At 35.9% G+C, this 26,959-nt stretch overlaps 1 protein-coding gene across 6 annotated transcripts in view; it reads left to right on the plus strand.

Annotated features, from left to right (window-relative positions):
• Positions 1–26,959, plus strand: part of Zbbx (zinc finger B-box domain containing) — an 89,918-nt gene that overhangs the window by 11,267 nt on the left and 51,692 nt on the right. For 4 of the 6 annotated variants that reach the window (XM_048424751.3, XM_048424753.3, XM_085682496.2 and 1 more), the window contains 5 exons: positions 853–966; positions 2,904–2,994; positions 9,161–9,209; positions 9,615–9,724; positions 12,601–12,696. In XM_048424751.3, the coding sequence (XP_048280708.3) occupies positions 853–966; positions 2,904–2,994; positions 9,161–9,209; positions 9,615–9,724; positions 12,601–12,696 (460 nt within the window). Of the gene's footprint in view, positions 1–852; positions 967–2,903; positions 2,995–6,671; positions 6,864–9,160; positions 9,210–9,614; positions 9,725–12,600; positions 12,697–26,959 lie in introns of those variants that run through there. The other 2 variants (XM_048424754.3, XM_048424755.3) reach the window with 2 other exon arrangements.

A 26,959-nucleotide genomic window follows, 5' to 3' on the forward strand; every position in this document is an offset into this window, starting at 1 on the left:
TGAGGGATACTGTTTCAAAAAAGGAAGAAAGACAATAAGTAAGTAAATAAATAAATAGGAACAAAGAAAGATGTGGGTGATATCTGAGGAGTGTAGCCAGTTTATCCTCTGGTCTCCATAGGCAGTCACATAAATGTACACGTACATACTTTTGCCTTCTCCTACAAACAAATATGCACATACACCCGTGCACATACATAAGCATACACACCCCACATGCACACACACACACACACACACACATACAATCTTTTGTAGATGATCTCCTACAACAAAGTATTAATAGGAGCTTTCTTCCAAAGAGACACAAATTGTTCTGATGCTCAGCTTTTTATATCCAGTTTAGACATTTACTGAAGGTTTCAAACTGCTGTTTCAACAGAATGAGCTGATGTAGAAGGAAAACAGTTGTTTTAGGTTGAGGGTATGACTAGATGATAAAATGCTCACCTAGCAAGTATGCAGCTCCAGGTTAAATCTCTATCCCTCATTAAATGGATAAGTAATGGCGGTTTATGTACTATGTTATGAACTATGTGATATAGTAAAGTCAATGGGAAAAATTATAATTTTCTTCTATTTGTCACAGATGCATGTCTGTATATAAAACATGGCTCCTGTACAAAAGCAAATAATGTTTTTTATGCTTTTAGATTTGAAAAGACACATGACTTAAAGAGAATATTAATAACAGGCAAATACTTTTTAAAAAGGGCATAGGAACAGATGAACTAAGTCATTCTGTAAGCCTTACTAATAGCTACAATTTAAGAGCAGAAGTCTCTATGAAATTTGCTTGCCTCCAGGCTTGTTTGTTTGCTCTAAATGGCTATTCGGATCATCTGTCTTTAGAAATGTTCGGGAACTGCAGATGGAGAAAATTCAGCTAGAACTCGAGAACCAAAAAATGGAAAAGAAATTCCAAGAATTTCAATCCACATGGAACAAAGGAAAGGAAGAAATGAAGTGAGTGAATGTTCAGAGAAGTTTTAGAAAAAACACAATACTCCCTAATGTTATACTGATTTAAACATGCTATTCATTTGATTGAATTATATAAAGCTGTTTTGTATAACTTTTGTTATGCTAGTAAAAACATTTGGTGGACTGATGACTTTTAACTGTTCCTGAGGAAGAAGGGGTATTAAATTCCCTTTACTTTTGATTTTTGTGTCGCTCACCTGAAGCATACTATTTTTTAAAATTACTAGGACTTTGATGTCCTTAAGATTATTAGCTTTTTTCTGTTCCTAATTGCCTAATATGTTAAGGTCTACAAGAACTTAAGGCCTGGAATGCACACGAAAGCAAGGAAAACTTGATTCTTCACTAGATTCTTCACTATGAAACAATTGCTCTCGAGACACCAGAAAACCAAGCTGATGTTAAGGGCATTGTTGTGTGGTGTAATTTTTCAGTGAGCAAATGTGTTTTTGCATGACATCAGAATTATGGAAAGCTGTAGGTATACTTAAAATATTTTAATATGTGATAATCTTATTTTGTTGATAAAATCTTCCTAACATTGTGCTTATATGTTGTACTGTGTTAATTTTCTTATTATAACACTAACAATTAAATCTGATGTGTTTCAAGATGAACTGATAGTTGCATGATAAAAATGTATTTTTAAGTCTAAGCTCACAGCCAGGCCATTTCCTTGCACCATTTAATGAATAAAATTCTTTTTCCTGCAAATGTCTCATCTTTGTATAAGTCTTTGTGGGAATACGTGGGTGTGTTTGGTGTCTTTATAAATGGACTAATCTATAAGTTATAAAAATAATTCACATCATAATATTTTGGTCTGTGCTCTAGCCATACACTGAATTATCCCATTTGTTAGTGGCTTACCTTAGCAATATTTTAAGAATATAAATGCCACCATTTACTTGTACGTTTCAACACGTACTTTTACTTTTATACAATGGCATCTTTGGATAAATTCCTCTCTCTGTCATGTTAGGTTCAGAAGCATGTTTATTGTATATTGTGCTTAACATGGGTAAAATGGGCTGCAGAAGTTTACAGTCTCCTATAAAGCAGAAGACTACACATTTTATATGTATTTGGTTATTTTAGGTATCACTATATTTGTAAATTGGAGCTCACGGAATCAGCTCCCAGAAGTGACTTTTATTTGGCTGTGGAGCCTTTAGTGGATGGTCTTTTTGAGCGTTCCTCAACTTGAATGGGTTTTAAAAGTAGTAGAACTATTTTCTCCTAAGGTGTCACAGACAAAATGAAGACTTTCCATCTGTTGCCTCCCAGGAAAAGGGAGACCCACAATTCCAATTTGGGGTTTATTATTTAATGTCTATGTGACATTGGGCAGTTTTCCAATGAAATAAGATTCTTTAGTCTTGGCATCCTCAAAAATGCCTTGTTTTTATCCCAGTGGGGCTCAATGAACTCCATTTTGAAATCTATGACATTAAAACTTGCTTTCTTTGTAATCTGTGTTTCTTCCAATGTAGAAGCTCATTTGTAATCTTTAGGAACCCATCACCTGGCAGACCTGCTGTATTTTAGGGGTAATCAATTTGTTCTTCTTTTCGTTTTCATTTGTAGATACCTGGTTTTATAAACTTTATGGTCATCTGTAAATTTTTCTCTAAGTTAGTAAAAGTCAGTCACTGTAAATGCCAAGAAGTAAAATGCATCTATGTTTAGATATCTCTCTTTCAGCCATTGCTACACAGATATCGCAAGTATAGAGGAGTGACCCTTAAAGTGATATGCTGGTGATAAACTAGGACATTACTGACATCCTATTCCCAATTTATAGCGGTTTATCAGGCTAACACCCAGATTTCTATTTCCTGAAGAAAGGGAAATGTATTTGTTTTCACTAAAAAGACAAATGTTTTCAATAATTACACCTTGTTTTATGTCCGTTGAAGGTCAAGTGGATCTTACTGGAATTCTGGAAGAGTGTGCAAATTAGGTAACAAGTCACATCTAATGTCACAAAGTAAAGTGAAAGCCAGTAAGGTAAGAAAGCAGCCATTTTCTGAGCAAGAAGACATGCAATATGTTTTCAGGTTTTCATTCTCTCTTATACTCAAGGATCATGCATTCTTGCTTTAGTAACTTCTGTTTAGATCCACCATCTTCAGGTTAATATTAACTTCGATTATTCAGATATGCTTAGTTTTCCTTGTAGAAGGGTTTTTTTTTCTTTAAATGAAACATTTCAGAAGGTTCTTGAAAATTACTTACAGGGGAAATTTTACATTCTGTCATCCTCTGAATTCCAAACACACATTCTCCATTCGTTTCATATTTAGACGATATAAAATACAATAACATAGTTCTATATTAAGGTGAACACTAATATTATATGATACAACAGATTATGAGCTTCAGTTCTGACTTGATATTACTTTTTATTTTCTTAAGATTGTTGCACTCTGCTTGCATAATAATTACTCATAATTACTCTTAGTCACATGAATAGAGATATCCAAGAAAAGATTTGCATGGCAATTCCCAAGCTACATATTTACTTTATCATTACTGTGTCTCCTGAGTGCAATTGTAAATTATATCATGGCATCACATTTATGACTGCAAGTAGGTAGGTGCTTTTATATAAGGAAAACTTTTCCTCTGGATTTCTTTAGTACGACATTCATGACTTCGTGAATTTTAACTTGCACAGCATTTTGTTTTTATATACCTATCATTAAACTTTCATTGGGTCATTTGGCACCAACAAATATCTTACTCGGCACTTCTGTACTTTTTGGCTTCAAAGAAAGCATTTCATTGCAAAGTGCCATCCCCTTGGTGAGTCAGGTTTCTTTTACTTTTGGGTTAAAAATTTATAAGCCATATATAACTTGTCATTATCTTTCCACGATGCTGTCCTGTGTTGTCTTTCCGATGTTACTGTAAATATGTTAAACATTTTGACTGTGAGCAATCTTGGTAGCATCCTCTTGTATTCCCAGAACTCACGAAGTTGAAGCAGCGGGATTGCCAGAAGGTTGAGGCTAGTCTGAGTGATGGTCTAGGATCTAGAGTCAAAAAGAAAAAATCAAAACAACACAAAAAATGTTGGTTGGCATTGATCACCAAATTTGTGATCACGAACTTGTATGTAAGGGCATTTGTACAGTGCCATTTTGGTTTTCTAGCGATTTATTCTTTGTTTTCAAGGAAGCTCTTGTCTAAAATAGAAAAAAAATGAGTCACATCAAATATTTTTAGTAAGAGTCAATATAAAACATTTGCAGTCAACATTTTGCATATGAATAATGTGTACTTGAGAAATAACAGTTTGGTTAATGAGTTTATGTAAGGAAATATTTGAAGAATAAGTCAAAATCTTCACTTCCACAAACATCATAGTTATAAAAGAGGGTAGAAGTAGAAAGTGTGGAAGGGACCTACTATACGAGAGACTGGAAAGGAGACTTTACAGAGACTGACCAGTAGAATTACAATGTTAGAAGAATGATTTGTGATAGTTTTTCTTTTCCAACTGACCATTTGTTTGCTACTAACAGTATCAAGCAGGTAGGGTGTACACAGAGTTGCTATGAAATAAAGCAGTATTGAATAGACTTTGAACATGAATTTCCTCTGTATATACTTCAGTTTATTCATGTGACTAACAACTTATCACCTGAACATTAGCATGGAAATTAAAGGGACAATAAACAAAAATACAAATAAACGTTTCTTTTCTACTTCCCGGTCACTTTGTGAGATGTTTTCACTATGTGTGCTTGCTTCTCTGGGGATCAGTGGGTACAGAGGTATAGACAGTTATAAGGTATAGAGACAGTAGATGGCTAGAGAAACACCATAGAAGTCACACGAAGTGAGTTTAAATTAAAATGGAAACAGGAGAAATGTAAAGAACAGCACTGCCCCAAAATACAGTGAGGAAAGAAAGAGGAAGTCAGATACACAGCAGATGATATAGGCTTCATAGAATAAGAGAGCTTAAATGAAGAAGGAAGAAAAGTTTGTGGTACAAGTTTAGGATTTTTTTTTTTTTAATTCTAATGTGGTAGATAAAGCCAAGTAAATTTATTCCTAAGAATTTACATAAATAAGAGATGTGAAGAATGAAATGCTAGGAAGGCCAGGGTGTGGTATATGGTAGCCCTCAAAATATAATATTTACTCAGTATATTTTATGCCAGCCAGGAGCCTTTCTTAGTTGACTTTTTATTTTACCAAGCACTTATATCTCTCCCAAGAGTCAGTTTCTAATTGTGGTTTCCCAGATGAAGTAATTTCCCATCAGAGAAGCAAACCGATTTGCTCAATGCCAAGCCCGACGACCCACAATTCTGAATGCACTCCGTTAGTCTTGCTGTAAAATAATATTCCCGTTTTCCAGTGAAGATTGACTGAAAGTAAAAGAAGGGCAGGCATGGGGCCAAAGTCTTAGGATTTCTTAGAAGATTAAAGCAAGGAAAAGCCTTTTTAGAACACATGGAGATGCTAATGCCGTCCAATATGTTGTATCATAAAGAAATTTTATAGTAGAGCAACAACTCTCAGCGAGGTAATTTTGTTTCCCTGGATATCTTTGGCAATGTCTGAAGACTTTTGCACTTGTTACTGTCAAGAGAAGTGTTCTGTTTGATTTTTGGCAAAGATGCATAATGGGCCAGGACCAAGGTTGCTGCTGAACTTCCTACAGTACACTGCAGGTACTCCTGGTGTTAGCAGTGCTGAGGCCTTATAAATTAAAATTCTCGTTCATTTAACTATCCCCACAGTCATAGGTAAGTGAACCACTTTGATCCTCTGATATGCATTCATAAGACGACAGTCATAACTTAGAGTTCTGAGCAAGACGAGAAATGTTATATGCAAACCTATTATTGAATTGTTACAATGTCTGTATATGCAAATGAGGATAGTAAAAGGCTGGAGCTTAGTTATTGAGCCACCACTAGATCACTGCAACCATATATTTCAAGTATTTTAAAAAATGAAAGAACTGGACACAATGCAGATAAATTACTGTAGTGAACATAAGAGCAGAACACATAAAGATTCAGTGGGGTCAAGGAAGAGTTAAGTAGTTGGGGGTTTGGTGGACTCAAATCAGTCCGTTAAAGGCTGAGCAATGGAAATACAAGTAGGGGAGAAATTAAAGATGCCAGTGACAGAAATACCAGTGGCTGGGGCTGTGGTCTGTGAGAAGGTGGTTCATTAAAGACACCTTCATTGGGGAAAGGAGAACACATTTCCTCTGGCAAGCAAAACAGAAAAAAATATGTGTAAATAAACACAAATGGTAAGGATTGGTTTGACAGATGATACAGTAATGTGCTATAGAAATCTGTAATAGACACCAGCATTCTCATGGAGGTGAATGTGATGGCATCTGCTCGAGTGACAGACAGGGAACAGGACAGCTATATGTACTTGAGAGTGGAGGTGTGGAGTCACCTCTGTGGGAATCATGACTCGGGTTCAGCAGTAAATGATTGAACTTACTGCTAAAAAGTCCTATGTGACCCCGGGGGTGAATTCAACATGGGCTTGCAGGAAAACAAATAGCATTATTTCATCACAATAGTAGGTAGAATGGGAGAGCTGAGAGTAGAAGGAAAGGGGATCTTACTTACCAATGAGAACCTCTGTGTTTGGAATTTTGTAGGTGTGGCCAGTTAGAATGATGTCTTGCTGCAGGTTTGGTCACAATGGCGGGAAACTAGAGGCATTGAGATGTTCCCAGCTGGCAGACTGCTGTAGGATCTTCAGTGCTGGATGTCAGATAAATGGGCATTGACGGGTTTAGCGTGACCAACGGGCAATGGGGTAAAGAGAAATATGGAGTAGATTTCTGAGGTGTAGGTGGAAGAAGAACCTGGACGTTGGTAAAGACAGTAAGTAGGAAGCGGAGATTTTCAGTGGATGGGAATTTGCTGAGTGATGATGGTGGAACAGCACCCTGGGTAAAAGATGCAGGTTTTTCCCTCTATGCCAATGAGTAACAGGGAGTGAAACAGTATCTAGCTGGTCTGGGTAAGTGGCTCATTTGGAGAATATGCAGTAAGTATTGGTAAATGGAGCAAGTAGATCAGAGTTCAGGGTCATCTTCAGCTACATAGTGAGCTGAAGATCAGTCTATCCAAACAAAACAAGAGCCGTAACAAGCCCAAACCCTCTGAAAGGAACTAGCTTCTATAGAAGTGAGTTTAGAGAAGTTTTGGCCCCCCAAATGGGCTTCAGTTAATATGAACTTTTGGGCTGAAATGCTTTTAGGAGAGCTTAGTTAAGTGGATTTTTATCCAACATTTTATGGAACCCTAAAAAACTTGTGTTATATAGATAGTAAGCAGAGATGAGATATTTCAGGAGATGGAAATTATTGAAAAAGTGTTCCTGGGGGCACTTTGGGCACAGAAAGGCATTAATGGAAGGTTGTAGGCATTTGTGCTGTTTGAGAGACCACTGACCATAGCTTGGTCCACACCAGTTGCTAAGATGTTAATGATTACAGAGCCAATTTAACCACATTGAGAAGCTCTTGTTCAAAACCTCAGGCACAGCAATAAGAGAGTGACTTTAGCATAATAAATTATTGTTTCAGATCCTTAGAATCATGTAAACATGAGTGTGTGTATTTGTATCCATCGGCTAACCCTACTTTATCACTCATTTATTTTTCAAACAGAAAAATCATATTTAATGACAAAATTCAATTAGCTCGAAGCTAGACGCTAGCAGTTTGTTCACTCAAATATTTTTATGCAATTTATATAATTTTAAGTAAATATGAGTACATTTATAGGACAGAAACATATTACTCAAAGCAATAAAAAGAAATTATGAGATTTCCCTAATAACTACTTTATTTTTCTGACATACCTATTCATAAGGAGCTTATAGCCAGGCTGATAACATTGTGATTCAGAATTCAGTTGTATCATTAAGGTAATCATACTGGATAATTCAGTGAGGTTAAATTAGCTATAACTGGTATAACATTGCCACCTTAAAAAAAAATAAAAGTGTGATTCATATAAAGTTTGATTATTTCAATTCTATTTTCTTTTCTGCTGTGTTTGGTACAGAAAACATCTGAACAGCTACTTCAAAGAATGTGAACAATAAGTGTATCTTTGGAGCAAAACCACAGAGAATAATTAGGCCGAAAATTTCAAAGATGACTGCAGTTGGTACAGCCATAGATATAGAGAGGGCCATTGTTCTCATATCTTCATGTACAAATTGGGCAATTGAGCATGCAAATTGCAAATTGAAAGCTGGGCATGAATTGACAGTGTCTATGTAAATGCATACCATCCTCTGGGCTCACTGTGTACTTTAAAATGCTGGTTTTAATAAGACCCAGGCGAATGTGTTCAATTGGCAGGTCTCTTTCTCTGCCTACAATGCTAAGATCCAAAGGCTTCAAAGGATTGTTTATATTGAAATTTTCACTATTGGCTCTTATGTTCTCAAGCATTTTTTAGCAGTCATGTAGGAAAGTAAGGAATCATAAATAATACATAGGATTGGTTAAGACCACAATGTTGAAATGTGGTTCTCTAAATTGTACAAATAAGATAACGCCACTGGCTTCTGTGGTTATGTGAACAGAGTGGTTCAGTTAGAATTCAGTGAGGATTCAGTATCTATACATGTCTTTAGAAGGAAGAAGAGGCTTCTAAATCTTCATAATATGTGAATTAGTGTTTTCTTAAAATAGATTCATGATGACATATAGAAGTTTTTGTTATGCTCCAATTACATTACATACTTGCATAGAAATGGGTTTTTTAAACTTTGTATAATAAAAAAGATTCCTGGTATGTTGTGTAAAAATTGGTCTATGACCTGTGTATGATGGTTCATGCTTTGAATATCAGTGTTTAGGAGGAATACCAGGATCATGAATTAGAGGTTAGTCTGATATACCTAGTGAGATCCTGTATCAACAACAGAACACAACTAAAAATGATTTATATACCCAATATTTACTAAATTTTTCTTTTAAGTGAAATTTAAAGTTTACATACTCAGTTAATTATTTTTTAGCTTCATAGTATTCTCAAATAATATGTTTTTATGCAAAATGTACCCAGAGGGTAAAGTTATTTAACATTTTGTTAATATTATGCTTTTTTTGGGTAAGAGAATGTGTACCTGAAAAATAACAACTATTTCTTTCATGCAGCTCTCTGCTGGAAATGTGAAATTAAAGTTACTGAAAGAACAGATTCAAGGTAATCGTGTATTATAGCCTAAAAGCAAAGCTCTTCATATATACATATACATGTATAAGTATATATTATAGACTGCAGGGTCTTCACATATATTGGGTGTAAATTTCAGTATTGTCTACTGATGAATGCTCAGGTCAAGGGTGTCTAGGCAAAGCAGGTAAAAGTGGATGCATGGTGTTGCCCTTACTTACGGAAGCTAGCAGACCTTGCTAGAGGTTCTACCATGAACTGACAGATCAGACCTTCCTCATCCAGTTAAGGAGCTAATGCATCAGTGCCGTGTGAACATGTAGAAACATTCATATTACATTGTTAATCTAAAATAACAACAACAACATCAACAAAACAGCGAAAAAATCCACTATACTTTAAACTGATTATTTTAATTCTTTGTTTCCCTTCTAGCACCAGCGAAACAGCAAATGAATTACAAAATGGCTCATTCTGTTGGAAATGAAAAGCCCAAGACGAAAAGGAAATTTTGTGGACAGTGTGAGAACAAAGCTGCTCTCCTTGTAAGTACACTACAACGCCAGCAGGACAGACCTATGAGGACCCTTAGACACCCTCTTCCCCGGGTCTGCTTCCACAGTCCTATTTCTATAACAGCTCCGACATCACAATCAGGAGACTCAGTATTAGCTGTGAGTGCTAGGCCTTATCGTATGCTCATTTCTTACTAGATCTTATAACTTATTTCTCTTCATCTATATTTTGCCTCTCTGACTTTTTAACTTTTCTTTTCTTCTGTTTTTTACTTTCATGATTTCTCACATCTGGATGGCTTGACTTCTTGCCAGGATGCGTCCCTCTCTTTCTCCCCGTTTTTCTTCTCCTTCTTCTCAAGCCTAGATTTCTCCTCCCACTTATTCACTCCACCCACCAACCCCATCTATTCCTTTTCCGCCTAAGTATTGACTACTCAGCTGTTTTAAACCAATCAGATGCCTTAGTCAGGCAAGGTGAAACAAATACAATGCATATTTACATGATTAAACAAATGCAGCATAACCAAATGTATCATATCTTTACATACTTAGCTATCCCACAACATGTGATACTCCTTTTCATTCCTGTTACTTTGTGTTCTGGCAGATATGTTTAACATCTCTACATAGTCACTGGACATTATTCCCTCACTCTTTCTTGATGGCCTCATTTAAATCAAGTCCGCCCTCTTTTCAATTATGCCTAGCAACACACACAAGCAATAATAGTTTCATAGCAAATGCAGCGTCCTCTCAGAATTTTAAAAGGATGGACACCTCTGACACCATTCCCCGTATGGTTCCTTTGAATAGTTTCGTACCCTACCTGCTGTATCAAGATAGGTGTAAGCGGTTTGCAATTTGGACATTTGCACATCAAGTTTCCCTGTGAAGGACATGACCTTAAGTAAATTACTGAGTGCTTCTGAAGATTATTTGTCACCTGTAGCCCGTGCCACAAAGCTAGCGATGGTTATAATTTGATGAAGTGCTTGATGTTAGATCTAACACATATAAGGAGAACAATACCTAAAAAGATTTTGTTGTTAGCTTGTCAACTTATGACTTTATGCATTTAAAAATATTAATAAAATCCAACATTTCCAATATTTTAAATGACATTTTAGAGGCTTCAGACAGTTTCTCTATGCTAAAAGTAGAAAAGTTACCTATTAATTTGGCACATGTGGATGATTTAATTAGAATGAAATGAATTCTAAAAACTAATACAGCTGATCTGGAATTTGCCAAATCAACCAGATAGTTCTTAAAATTGCACCCGGGAATTTTATCATTGAGGAAACTATGCAGCAAAATGGAATCCTTATCTATGGCTTAGTATGTTGCTGCCAGTTGCACAAACTGCCTAAAAAGATTTTCCAGTTGGCAGTCATTTTAACCCAATTTAAATCCAAATATGCTTGTATAACAAAATATGCGAGCTTACTTGGCAACTCTAGCTTTGATCTTCCAGTCTAGAAATATCTGTTTAGCCGCTTTCATTAAACATCTGTTAATAAATACATGTTTTTAAATTCCATGCTGAACCTGGTTTTTCAGCTCCCTGACTCATATTACATGGTAGAAACTGCCAAAGGTTTATGAAAAATTCAGAGAAATGTTAACAGGTATGATAAAGAAAATTGGGATTTTGAAATATTCATTACTGTAATAATACTATCAGATAGCTGTGTGAAATTATAACTTTAACATTTATTTGGCACTTAAAATTGTATAATTAAGGACTTTTTGTTATGACTTCTTTGAAAGACTTTATAGAGCTGTTGCTTTTTCTGCTTACATCAAAATTCCAGCTTTAAGTTTTCAATCATCTTTGAAAATGTATAGAATTGATAATGGGCCATGCAATCATCTGACATATTTGATTCATTAAGGATTTTGCTAGCTTTTAAAGAAAGATTGGTTTGTTACACCACACTTGAGGATCTGCCCGGATGTACAAGTTAGTGGAGAAGCCACAGTGACATCCACATGGTTCAACTTAGAGCTCAAGATTTTTACCGTGATAAACAATGATCACTGACCACTGAAAGCAGTACTGATCATTTCTTGACACAGCCCTTCTGACACACCCTCTCTTCTTCTGTATACTTCCTTGTTCATGTTTCCTGTCGTTTTCTCATCCTGGGCCAATCTGAAACACATCACACTGGGAAGGTGTTGAAGCAATGTTACAGCAACTTCGTAATAGCGATTTCAATCCTAGTAAAAGCTTTATTTCCAATTCTCCTTGCTTGCGCTGGTTCCTAACAGCATCATGGAACATGTATGTTGCATACCCAAACTTTCCACAGTTTAGTCAGTACATTTTCCTATTACCGGGAAGCCAGAAGATAAACTGACCCGTGACCATCTCAGTTGCCAGAAACACCACATCTTGTTTTTCTCTTTCCTTTGCACACACATCTGACAACATTCTCAAAACTGTATTTTAAGAATCACCAGGAAAGGAATGCATTCATGTACACATGTGGAAAGTGTTGGAAGGGACACTATGTATTGTTTTCAACTAGTGTTGATGTGCATAAAAATAAAGCATGTCATGAAATGAGAGTTTTAATGTATAACATTTTCACATTATTTCCACCAGGTCAAGGAGTTTGACTGGATGCTATTAGCTTTTCATCACTATTATAAAATGGCACAGGAATATATGTATATAATGTGTATCGAGAGCACAACCGCAGCTATTATTTGTTCTCAGAGTAAATAGTTTCTCAGTGTTGAATTTTAGCATTTCAGCACTTTTTCATTCCAATGACATCTGTGTAGTTGGAGGAATAAATTCAAAACATATTAACATCTTTGTGCAAACCTTTTCTGAGAGTTGTGCAGTCTTTGTGTCCTATCATATACACACACGTGCCTGCCTATTTTTAAAGGTGTGCCTGGAATGTGGCGAGGATTATTGCTCAGGATGCTTTGCTAAAATGCACCAGAAGGGGGCACTAAAGTTCCACAGAACGACTCTTCTACAGGTAGGCCTCTTCCGAAAACGTTCCATCACAAATGAATTTAAACATATTTTATTATCTACAATTCAGGAAATTTCATACTAACTTCTGCAAATCCTGTTATGTATAGTCATCCTTGACTTGTATCTTAAAATTATTTCACTGAATGATAATCCAGATTCTATTTTACTGTGTAAACTTTTTAAACATAGTCAGTCCCTCAAACACTTAGCTTGATTACAATCTTCAGATTACGCCTCTCTTGGTAAACATAAACTACTAAGATTAAACAATATTTTTATCTGTCAAAGTTTTAAATTAATGATTTTTTTAAAGTATCATGTCTAGCTAGTGTGTGAGCAGGAATTTGTTTTCTTGCTTGTTGTGTAAACGGTCATTAATCTTCATGAACTATCATTTAGATAAGCTCATCTCCCACTTAAGAACATCCCTACAATACTAAAATCAAACTTTTTGTTACCATTTTCTTGCTGACTAACACAATTTTAAACAACTTCTATTTTCTTTATGATTGGTTGATGTTTGGCAGTGACTGAAACATCTCAGGTTTCCATGCCCCTTCAAGCCCTGTTACACAATCATGTGCGGAGTAAAGTGTAAAGGAACAGGAACAACTGCAGACTATAAAAGTTATATGTTTTTAATTAGAAAAATTGTCAAGACTGAGACTGGAGGGTTTTCTTTCCATAAGAAAAATAAGGTCTTAATATATCAAGCATTCGTATTTTTTTTTAACAAAATACACTCAGACAGAGGAGAACGCTAATCAGAAGAATAGAAGGCTGTAGAAAACGCAGAAAAGGCATTCTACTGTGAAGTAAGGCATGCACAGGAGAGGTTGTATTAACTAAATCATTAATAGATAGATTATAGTAAGTATCTTTTCTTAATTGGAATGGAGATTCTCTTAACTGCAAAGTTGAAACCTCGGAAGTGGGAAGGTTATGGACAGAAAAAGAGGCCATCCAGGCAGGATTTCATACTGTCTTGTATGAGGCTGTTTATCTCCATGGGAAGGTGTGTTATGTAAGCATGGATGTAATTAGGAATATATGTTTCTATGAATAAACTTCCAGGGAATTAATTGCTGAGCAAATGAATCTCAGTAATAGAATACAATTTGTACTTGCTAACTTTATTATATTTTTTATATATTATATATATTATTTATATATTATATAATATATATTTTTATTATATATAATATAAATATTATATTTAAATTGACAATGCCCATAACCGTGTTTTAGACTCACATTATTACTGTCCGATTAATGTTTAAGATGATGTATTTTGACATCACAATTTAGTCATTTTGGAGAATGTTCTTACAAAGGCCATTTGCCATTCACATGTGTTATACGTATGCTGGACATGGCCCCCAGATTCTCTTATTTGTAGCTTAGGTGCTCTGTTTTCTGACTGCTGGAACGCAGCTGCAGATGGGGCGGGCATCACCGAGACCGCCTCCGGAGTTTTTTTCTTGTCTATAGCATCTACCACTTCTAACACTGCTTCTAAGGGATGGCCTGTTTGTGTGTACTCCGCTGACATCACAAGACCCCACAGACTGGATTAAACATTTGTTCAGATCACAGTTTTGGAGACTGGAAGGCCCAGACTGGGGGTGAGGCTGCATTTGAAAAGGAGGGCCTTGTGACATGCAAGCCATTGCAGTGGTTTCAGGTTGTCCAGACCATTGCATGGGTACAGGGACAGAAGCAGACTTCCAAGAGAAACTTGGATGCATGATTTAATTAGATATAATCACATGTAAAGATCTCATACCTCAATATCTCACAAATGGGGTTTATATTTCAATGAGTTCTGGAAAGAGACCTACAGATCATTGCATAACCCCCATCTGTAAAATGTTCAAACATCCTCCTTGTTTCAATTTAGTCCCACTCTGGAGGCCATCACACCTCCCTTCTGCCATTTATTTTTCTTGTACCAAATGCTCTTCCTAAGAATTAAGTGGGAGGTAAATTAGCACAGATTTATACAAGCGTGAAGGAGAGGCTCAGAGCCAGAAGAGGTTACAGCTCTCTTCATCCTTTCCCCAGTCTGTGTTATGTATTTTATTATATTATAATATATTATATTAGTAAATGTACTATTTTCTATGACACATTTTGTTCTCCCAGGCCGCTCCCGTTTTATAGCTGGCACTTAGTTTTTTCTTGCCCTGCTTTTCTTGCTTCTCTTGCTTAGAGCTGGTGTTTTCTGAGCAATCTAGTAAAACACTGGAAGACACATCTTACAATTATTTTTGAGGGGAACTTGATTTTCTGACAGTGTAGAATTCAGAGTAAACTCATAGCTCGTTATTGGCTTTGTTTTAGGGAATGAGAGAATTGTTAAAGGTCACTGCATAGAAAGAAGTTGGTATTCAAGTGTGAAGGTAGGAATAGGAGATGCAGCTATATTACAGACACAGTAAAATCTGCCATTATGTCAAGGATGTTAAGGCAAATTAACTTCTTGCTGTTTCCTGGAATTGCTGAGATTTCCCTTGGAGGGGAGAATTTGCTCAGAGGACTGATGGCTATCTAAATGGCAATGCAAACCCTGTACCTGAATTGGAACAGTTGGTTTGCTCAGAGTCTTATCCCTAAAGCAGTGGCTCTCAACCTTCATAATGCTGTGACCCTTTACTACAGCTCCTCACGGTGTGGTGACCCCAGCCTTACAATTCTTCCATTGCTGCTTCATAACTGTAATTTTGCTACTGATCTGAATTGTAATGTAAAGATCTGATATGTAGGATATCTGATAAGTGCCCCTAAAGTCTTTAGTAAGGTAGAACGATGCAGACACCAAGACATTACCCTTCAGAGGGGATTATCACATGTTCACTAGATCTTACAGTCAAACTGCAAAATTATCCTAGAAATAGTATAAATTGACTGCTTATAAATATTCATACTGTACTTCAGGGGAAAGTAAAGTACTTAAAATATATATAGCAACTGTATACTGCTTTTTTTTTCCTACTTCATGAGTGTGATTAATGTTTATCCCTAAACTACAGGGCCGAGTTCATTGCTCTTTAACCAAACAATTATCAGTCTTGCCAACTCAGTTAAGGGACTTCTCAAAATTACCTTACTACTAACTGCTCACTCTTCCGGGTCTTCCGATAAAATTCCAACTTCTGTTAGGAATGCGTCAGATTTGTTCAGAACTGTATCTGGTTCCAATAAATCAACTTTTAGGAGTATAAAAATGTGAACGAATCTGTAATGATATGATTAAATTCCAAAAATAACAAAACCAGACATTTTAGGTAGCAAAAGTTAATTTTTCTCCATATTTTGAAAGCCAAAGTATTCATTAACTAAAATTGAATGAAGAATATAACTTATCTTATTACGTATGGGTGAAAAATTAACGAAAGCGTTTCCTCTTAAGTTTTAAATTTGGCCTTTAGTTAAGTTTGTAGTCCTTTCTTGGAGAAGTAGAAAAATGTATCTGAAACATGTTTACTCTAAGGAAGACTTCTAATGGTCAAGCTGTAGTTTATCAGAAGTAACTGCAGACAGCAGGTAAACTTGAGCTCCCTACCTGCAGAGAGGTTTGTAACCAAATACATCCCCTGTGGGGTTTCAGAAGCCCTGGATTGCACATTGCCTCCATGGAAAATCAGAAGTGTAAGCCAGGCATATTATTCACATCCCAGAGTTGTGCTTCTGTCTGAACCCCTGCACAGGGCCCCCTCCCAGAACAAACACTGACGTTTTCCCGCTAGCAAACCAATATGCCTGTTCCTGAGCTGCCTGTTGGCCGGGGCAGCTTGCTGAAAGCATTGGAAGTCTGAGAGTTTAACTCAGGAAGAATGCTTGCTCAACATTTCATTTAAGTGTTTGATCACATACTCAGAATTTCAAAAATAGACTCAAGACCAAATTTTTTTTTTTCTGGGGACAATTGATAGGATTGTTTTACACAGAGAAGTTACAATTCATATGCCATAGATGTGTTCATGTAAGATGTATAGTGCAGTGAATTTCAACCCTCTTGCTAATATGTGTAGTTATTGGTCCAATTAATTTTGAACATGTTATCAGTTCAAAGTGAAACTGCTTATTTCTTCATTGCTACAGTCATACTCCTGGTAACCATACACATTCCCCACAATCTTCTACTTCTTACCTCTTATAGATTAGCCAGTTTTGCCACAATGTATAATTAGGGATCTGTTTACCTTATTTATGTGATGTTTAAAGCATTAATTGCTGTTGTGATTTAGTATTTCATTTATTTTTATGGATAAGTAGCAGCAGTCTGTAATATGACTGTAGACAATTTTATTTATCCATCCAACATTTGATGGGGCATATGTGTCATCTTCACATTAGGGCTGTTAGGAATAATAGTATGAAATTTTATATTTAAGGTTTTTTAAATTTTTTTGTTCTGCTTTACTTTTGTGTATATATATATCAGGGATGAAGAGTATCTCTACGTCACTAAGGGTGGCCTTGAGCTTACAATTCTCCTGCCTCAGTCTCCTGTTTACCAGAATCCATTTCCCCTTCCCAGAGGATCCATGTATGTGTGTCTTAGGGTTTTCCTTGTTTCATAGCTTCGCTGGGATCACAGACTATAACTTAGCTATCCTTTGCTTTGTGTCTAGTATCCACTTATGACTGAGTATATACTGTGTTTACTTTTCTAGGTCTCATTTACCTCACTCAGGATTATCTTTTCTTGTTCTATCCATTTGCCTGAAAATTTCATGATGTCACTGTTATTTATAACTTAGTAATACTTCATTGTGTAAATTTACCACAATTTCTTCATCCATTCTTCAGCTGAGGTGGATCTAGGTTGTTTCCAGTTTCTGGCTGTTATGAATAATGTTGCTATGAATATAATTTAGCAAATGTCCTTGTGGTATGAGTGTGCATCTCTGGTGTATACCAAAGAGTGGTATTTCTGGATCTTGAGGTAGATTGGTTCCCAATTTCCTGAGAAATGTCGATATAGATGTCCAAAGTGGCTGTACAAGTTTGCACTCTATAATGTCTGACTGTTTCATGAGGCAGAAATCACAAAGGTCCATCCTATCTTTTGGAAAGTTCAGCATTCACTTTTCTGTGTGTCCTGCATATCCAGTTCATATAGTACATCATTGAGCCATCCAGGGAAGAGCAGTTTCTTTCCAAAATGGCTAGCCTTGTCACATTGGAGACAGATTCCATGAGTTTCTACAATGTTCTCTCTGAAGTAATTGGTGCTGCCAGAATCAGACATGTCTCACTGCTGAGAAAAATCTAAATTCTTAAAACATTTTAAATGACATATTCCATAAGTCTTTGAAAGGTGTGAAGGATACCTATCCATCTGAAATATATCTCTGTTCATCCTGAAAGCTTAACTAATATGACTACAGTTTGACTATTACAGATGACTACCTACTAATCTGTATTTTTAAGGTATACATTACATTTTTAAATAAGCTATATAAACATAATACCTTAAATAATTCACCATTAAGCAACCAGTAGCACTCGGCTCACAAATCTCATTTAAATGCAAAACTTCCCAAAAGTGCCGGAGCTGTTGTCTCTTAATGAAGCCGTGCAGTTTTCTGCTGTTAATGGTGAGTCTGGAAGCCTCCTTTCAAAGGAGCTGTGGCTCTGCTCGCTACCAGCAAACAGATCCTATCTGGGAAAAAAAATGTGGCTACCAAAAAGCTGTGCTTTGTTCCCATTTTAGTGGATGTAGAATCTCACTCTCTTTCTCTTTACCTTATTTATTTCTTATGTAGATTCATGCCCCAAATGGTGGATGCCACTTTTGTAAATAGAGAATGCATGTTTGTTTCTCAGCCGCTGAAACTCTAATAATCAGATAGAAACTATATTATTTACAACACTGCTTGGTCAATGACTCAGGCAAATGTTAGATAGTTTTTATATCTTAAATTAACCCATTTATATTAATCTGTGTATCACCATGGAGCTGTGGCTTACCTGTGGTTCCAGTGTTGTTCTCCTTTGGCAGCTACATCGCATCTCTTTTACTCTGCCTACTCTTTTTCCATATCTCTGTTTAGATTTTCTTCCTGGCTTTACTCTGCTAAGTCATTGGTTAAAACAACTTTATTCATCAACTAATAAAAGCAACACATACTATACAGAAGGACATCCCGCACCATAAGGGTTCATCTATCTTGTTGATTTCCTCAAAGAATCAGTTGGTTGCTTCACTAATTCTTTGTATTGTTGTCTTTGTTTCTATCTTATTGATTTCAATCCTCAATTTGATTATTTCCTATTACTTACACCTTTTTGTTGAGTCTATTTCTTTTTCTGCTAAAACTTTCAGGTGTGCTGTGAGGTTGATAGTACAAGATTTCTCCATTTTCTTTATGTAAGCACTAGTCCTATGAACTTTCCTCTTAGCAATGCTTTCATAGTGTACCATAGGTTTCGGTATGCTGTGTATTAATTTTCATTGAGTTCAGCGAAGTTTTTATTTTCTTTCTTTATTTTTTCCTTGACCCAGAGGTGATTCACTTGAACATTGTTCAATTTCTATGAGTTGGGAAGCTTTCTGAAATTGATGTTGCTGTTGAATTCTTACTTTATTGCATGGTGATAAGATAAGATAAAGGGGGCTATTTCTTTTTTTTTCTCTTGAAGTTAGCTTTGTTACCTAGTATGTGGTCAATTTTTGAGAAGGTCCATGAAGTGCTGAGAAGATATATTATTTTATGGTTGGATGGAATGTTCTATAGATGTCAGTTAAGTCCATTTGAGTCATAATATGTTAGTATCCTTATTTCTCTATTTTCTGTCTGACAGACCTGTCCAGTGGTGAATGTGGAATCTCCTACTATTAGTATGTGGGATTTGATGGGAGATTTATGCTTTGGTAATGTTTTTTTTTCTTCATATGTGATTGCTCTTGTGTTTGGAGTATATTTATTCAAAATTAATACTTCATCTTGATAGATTTTTCCTGTGATGAGTATGAAGTGTTGTTCTCCATCTCTTTTGGTTGATTTTAGTTTGAAGTCTATTTTGTTAGATATTAGAATAGCTATACCCGCTTGTTTCTAAGGTCCATTTGATTGAAAAATCTTTTTCCAACACGTTGCTCTGAGACAGTGTTTATCTTTTTTTTTTTTTTGCCTCAGAACAGAGGACCTAGAGACTAGGCTGTCCAACTGGGTCGTTGGTCACTCACTTCTTGTTCTACTTTGTGCAGTAGCAGTCTGTGTCCTAGAGATTCACTCGTGGTCTGTTCTTTCCAGAAGAAATAGGCTTCAATGCCAATGAAGGTTTGGATACCCTAACAAGCTGAGGTCAAACAGGAAAAGAACAAAAGTTTCTTTCTTTTATTTCCTTATATAGGAAGGTATGGGATAGATTAAAGGTATATCTTGCTCCCTCAAAATTTGGATTAAAGGCATGTGTCTTCCTCAAGATCCTAGTGCAATGGAAACTCTCAGAAATCTACAAGTAGGACACTAGTGAAGACTAATAGTAATGAGGTACATGGAACCTTAACTTGCCAACTTAAGTTGGCAAGACTTGCAGTGGTGGGACTGGGACATCAACCCAGACGCAAAACCTTTGATGTACAATTTTTCTTTTCTGTAAGATGTGATAGGGTAATAGTGGCACAGAACTTGTGGGAGTGGCTAACCAATGACTGGTCCAACTGGAGGCCCATGCAGTGAGAAGGAGGTCACATGTAATACTTCCTGGATGGCCAGGAAGCAGAGGCTAGGTAGCCCAGAGTGTACGGATAGGACAAACCATGACTAATCTCACATAAATACACCAAAAATGTCAATAAACCAATTTCTACTGATATTCTGCTTTATTTATAGATTAGAGTCTAGCCCAGTTTTCATCAGAGAGGCTTTATCCTGCCACTTATGGGAGCAAATGCAGACTCACAGCCAAACATTAGGCAGAGCTCAGGGAACCCATGGAAGAGGAGAGGGAAGGTTTGTAGGAGTAGAAAGGCAGAAGACACCACAATAATATGGCCAGTAGAATCAAGTAACTCAGCGATATAGGGCTCATAGAGACTGGAGAGACAATTAGGGAGACTGTATGAGTTTGAGCTAGGTCCTCTGCATATGGTATAGTTGTGTAGCATCGTTTTCTTGCGGGACTCCTCTTAGTCAAAGCAGGTTGTCTCTGACTCCTTTGCCTGTTTCTGGGATCCCTTTCCTCCTAGGAGATTGTCATGCTTAGCCTTGATATGAAGGCATGTGTCTAGTCTTAATTGCAATTAGTTAGACCACATTCAGTTGATATTACTGGGAGATCTCTTTTTCTAAATTGGGGCCTGGGAGGAGTGGAGGGAGATGAAAATTACACACACACACACACACACACACACACACATATATGAATAAAAGATATGTACCCTCCAAAACTGAGTCTGAAATAAAGTCCTGTGTCATCCAGCTTTTTAAAATGTGGATCAAAGGTTTGTGTCCTCTTGCCTCAAAATCTAGATGGAAGTTGTGTGTCTTTCTACCTCAAAGGTCCAGATTATGAGTGGATCCACCCACTTCAAACAAAGCTGAAAATCTTTTTACAAGTATGCCCTCTATTTCTGGATTGTAGTTCATTTCAGATATAATCCAAGCTGATAACCAAGAGTTGCCGTCACAGAAGGCAAAATATATAATACAAAATATACAATTCTACTAATGGGTGATAAGCAAAGTAGCCAAACATACACAATAATGTTGCTAATGAGTAGAAGGAGAAGGAAATCAGAGATGGAGTTCAATGGAGTCCATAGATGACAGAGTCTTGACACTGGAGAGATGGCTCAGCCGTTAGGAATATTGACTACTCTTCCAGAGGACCAGTGTTTGATTCTCAGAACCTACATGACAGATTATAACTGATTGCAACTTCAGCTGCACATGCTATGACACCTCTCTGGCCCCTGATGGCAACAGAAACTCAAGTTGTTGCACAGATATATACACAGATAAAACACCCAAACACACAAAAGTATAATTAAAAATATTTTAAAAGCTGAGAAAGTCCTATGGTTTTGATGTTCACAAAAGAGCCCAGAGTAACAGTTGAATATTGTGTACTGAGGACTATTTTCATGAGTACATAAACATATTTTAGAAGACTTTTATAAAATAGTGAATGAAAGTTTCACATTTTGATTTATTATATATTTAACAATATACACTCCTCCTTATTCAAAATTTTGGATAATAAAATGTTATTTGGAGAATTTTCAATGATCAACCAAATATCTATGCATTTATTTGGTGACACGGTGCTGGATATTTCAGGATCCTTTATAAAATACATATACCAACTACATTGTCTCCTGATTTTTTTGCAAAGTTTGACAAACTTTATAGTTGTTTTGGTGGAATTAGTTTAGGTTCATCGCTTTTTATAGAATAAATTTTTTCATTGGTGATTCAAGAGTGATACTATATTTAAAACCCAAATGTGACAGATTTCTTGATCACTGTTTGCTGGTGAATTTATTCTGCTATGTCTGAAAATGTGTTATTCAAATAATTGAATATGAAATCATTTGTTCTTCATGTAGTTCAAATATGAGTAATTACTGAAAGCAGCTAACTCAGCTGAGTGCATTCATTATACATGTAATATTAGCGGAAAACAACAGTAAGTACTTGCTAAGATAATTATTATAGTGCATAATTATATGGCATCAAAACTGCAAATAGGTAACAAGAGTGCAGGTGTGAAGTTCCTGTGTTGCTTTCTTTGGTTATCCTGGCTCCCTTTAAAAATTGCTCCTTAAGAAAAATCTTGACGCAATAAAAATTGAAAAGTACAGTTATTTAGACACAAATCATGCCTTTTGCTTTCCTGAGACAGGATGCCTACAGGTTTTTTTGGAAATACATTATATCTGGAGCAATAACATTCACATGTCATCTTGTCTTTTGAAAAATATTTTGATTGAATGAGATATGTTTTATTTCATATGCACTGTTACTTTATGATAGTATCATTTATAAAATCTAGATTAAGTTTATTTGGCATCATTTGTCTGTTGTGCAGTGGATTACCAGACTCTTTATCATTTTGATTATTTCCTTAGGATACAGGAAAACTAATAATACCTAAATCAATAATTAATAAAAACTGATAGAAACCAGTCACTCCTTTATGGAAAAGGAACATCTAAAGGAACATGTTGCTGGAACTTGAGGCACGTACTTTTATACTTCCAGGATTTGATTCCTGTCGGGTTCACAGTTAGTTCAATAGGTTTTTCCATATTGGAATGCTGCACGCTTATGAAGTTATCATATGTTTTTAGGGATATAATGAGTAGAGAGCTTCCAAATGCATTCTTTTTCTGCTTTTCATTTGCTGAATTTCCAATGTGTGTGTGCGTGCACACGTGTGTGTGTGTGTGTGTGTGTGTGTGTGTTGCATGCACACAAGTGTATGTGCGATACTGATATCCAATCTCATATGCAGAGAACAGAGAAGGATGCTAATGATTCTGCTCTGTCATTATTTTGAGTCATTTTCAGGATATCTCACTGAACCCAGAATCAGGTCAGAGGGCAGTAACCTTCACCACTCTACCTGTTACTCTGTTCTTGAAGTGCAAGGTTTATAGCCATGCCAGTGAGGACACCTGCCTTTTCCCAGGGATGCTGGGGACTTGAATTTAAGGTTTTTATGCTTACACAACAAGCCTTCTTTCTCCAACGAGCTCTCCTTTTATCCCCCCAAAATGCTGTGGGTCCCTGCATTGCATTTTGTTTGAGTCTACACATTTGGCTTTCTCTGCATCAGTCAGTAAACATGTAGGGACTTTGATACAAATTCTGATTTTTTGTTTCTAATTTCCTGCTGCTTACAAAGTTTAACCGTTTCTTTCTAGCTTTAACTTGGCATTTTCTTTTAGTAAAAAGAGTAGAAGAGTAGATGAAACTTTTGACCAATCATTTATTGAACTCCTTCCTAAATTCATAAATAGAATTCAGTTAAGATAAAGCCTACATTTCAGGGAAATTTTTTTATAAATACATTAATTTGTAAAACCAAATTATTAAGAAAACAAATTAGTTTACTCTAAGAACAGAGGTATATTTTACTAATGGAAAATGGGAGATGACACTTATATTTTTCATACTTACTTAACTGTTTAGGATGTATAAAAGCTTGTATTTTTTTAAGAAACAATTTTAATTTTTAAAATATTTTAAGGTAAATTTTTAAATTTTTTTCAAGATATTGCTTTTAATCAATAGGCACACAGACTATTACAAGTTGTAGTATGCATTGATAGGTAATTTAGTATGCAACTTGTTCTTCTAAATATTATATAGTGAATGGTAATTCCAAATGATCAATACATATTATCTGTTGAAATGAATTCATAATATCCTTTGGGTCTATTTTTGTAAGACATTTTTTCTCTCTGTGTGTATTGCTTTGTCCCTTTATCTCTATGTACAGCAGAACGCTTCTGCCAAGTTTAGAGCGATCAATTTATAGTGAAGCCTGAGTTTACAAAAAATAATTTATAAAATTTCGCAAGTGGAAAACTAGAGAAAGCTAACACTGTAGAGGGAGAGTTGGTGTGGATGTGGTGATGTGTAACAATCAAGAGACTGGGGCACCAGAGTCACAAGTTCAAGACCAGTATCACATTGATTACTTAATGTCACTCTCACCACTAAATCAAACTGTACCGAAAATATAATGAATGGAGGAGAGGAATTCCCATTTCTGTTTTCAAAAAACGTGCAAATAAGATGGTGTGAGCAGTGTGCTAATTTTTTTGACGCTGGACTTAAAGAAAATATGGCCGTGTCAGTGTGACCACTGGTATTTATTACTGAACACTGGGAGATTTAGCTGACAGCGGGAGGTACAGTCCTGTAGCACCGAGGCTGCCATCAAGCATGCCATGTTTTTAAACTAAGACTTTTCCTCTTAGACCTTAACTTTCACAGGACGCCTGTCATCCACTCCAAAATGCTTCAAATTATCAGCTCTCTTCACGTTGATTAATGCTGGATTGTAAGAGTGATGAATTCTTCTTGAGTGTAATTCAAAAGATAATATCACTCTAAAGGAAGAAAAGTTGAGGTGAGAGTTTAGAACAGTTACAGGATGAAATCTGACCATCACACTGTGGGGTGAAAGACATGAGGGAACATAGAAATGCTGGCAGTAAATCATATTTTTTGGCTCCAGTGAAATATACAATTTACTATGTTCTTTCAAGGCTGTGTTTATTTGAATTTAAACATTCTTAACATAGAGTATATTTGCACAGGAAAATTTATGCAAACATAGTCTCCATATTTTCTTCATACCTTTTAGCACTGCTGTACTTAATTCTCATATTTAGAAGCTATAAAGAAAATTTTCTTTGAGTTGTTTCTCAGTTTGAAAACAATTCCTTAACATATGGTATTATGGTAAATAGACATACTAATCCATTATAAAACCAATCATCTTTATATTATTATTCATTGACAATTTAGTGTCTAAGATGATTGTTGTTGTATCACTAAATGAATGATGTATGTGACTTGTGTAACAAGTTTAAATGTGTACTTCTAAATAGACACAAAATTTTTCAGGGATGTGTTCACATACGTTAACTGTAGTTTTTTCTAGGAAGAATTTAAGTATTTTAAGACTTTAATATGATGGGATGTTAATTTTTATTTGCATGGTTTGTCAAATACAAAAGCAAAAAATAGATTAATATAAACTAAAAACAAAAAATGCTTTTTAGTTTTTTTTTCTGAGGTTAGATGACTTTCACTGAGAGGGATCTGCACAGAGGTCTGCGGTGAGAGGTCACCTTTGCCTCTCAGCATCCTTACCACCTTCTCAGACTAGATTACTTTTTAAATTTATTTATTTATTGTATTTTATATTCTAGCCTCTGTTCTTCCTCCCTTCTGTCCTCACATTCCCTCTCTTCTTCCCTATGCTCCATCCCCACCCCCAATCTGCTCCTCTGTTTCTGTTCAGAAGCAAGTAGGCCTCTCAGTGAATATAAACAAAAAACATGACATCAAGTTGTGATAAGAATAAGCCCCTCCTCTTGTATTAAGACTGGCCAAGGCCATTAAGTATGAGAAATAGGGTTCCAAGAGGCAGTCAAAACCTTAGAACAGCCTCTGCATCCCTTTTTAGGAGTCCTACATATAGACCAATTTACACAACTGTCACATATATGTTGAGGGCCCAGGTTAGTTCCAGGCAGGATCCTTGGTATTTGATTCAAACTCATTTAAGTTCTTATGAGCCCAGTTCGTTGTACTGGTGGGATTTCTTGGGATGTTTTCTGGAACTCCCTTGATTGTACAATCCTTCCTCTTCTCTTCACTAGGAAATCACTCATTCTAATGTTTGGCTATGGGTCTATGCATCTGTTTCTAACAGTTTCTGGATGAAGATTTTCTGATGGCAATTGGAATAGTCACAAATCTGATCACAGGAGATGATCAGATCAGGATACATATCCATTATCTCTAGGAATCTTAGCTGGGTTATCCTTGTAGGTTCATGGGCATTTCCCTTGCATCAGGGAAATCCCTGAAATCCCACCCCGTTGACTGTCAATCTGTAGATTGCTTTTGGTGAGATGGTCATTTGTACTATGTTGTTCCTACTGATTCATGAGCATGGGAGATTTTTCTACCTTCTGATATCTTCTCCATTTTTTTCCAAAAACTTGAAGTTTTTGTCATACATGTCTTCCATTTGGTTGGTTAGAGTCACCACAACTTATTTTTATATTGTTTATGTCTTTGGTGAAGGGTGTTGTTTAATTAATTTCTTTCTCAGCCATTTTATCATTTGTATATAAGAGGGATACTGATTTCTTTTTTAGTTAATCTTGTATCCAGCTACTTCTCTAAAGGTATTTATGAGCATTAGGAGTTCACTGGTAGAATTTTTGAGGCTACTATGTATACTATCATGTCATCTCTAAATAGCAACTTCTTGTTTTCATACTTGTATTCCCTTGATCTCCTTTTGTGCTTTCATATTCTCAAACTAGCACTTTGAGTATTATATTGAATAGCTATAGAGAGAGTTGGCAGTCTTATTTCCTATTTGATTTTAGTGGGATTGTTTTGAGTTTCTCTACATTTAATTTGATGTTGACTGTTTGCTTGCTGTATGTATACTGCTTTTTACTATATTTACATATATTCTTTGTATCCCTGGTCTCACTTCTTTCAGTTTGTTTATATGGTGGATTTCATTGACAGATTTTTGTTTGTTGA

This window comes from Myodes glareolus, chromosome 20 (genome assembly GCF_982192425.1).
Source record: "Myodes glareolus chromosome 20, mMyoGla1.1, whole genome shotgun sequence".
Classification (NCBI taxonomy): Eukaryota; Metazoa; Chordata; class Mammalia; order Rodentia; family Cricetidae; genus Myodes; species Myodes glareolus.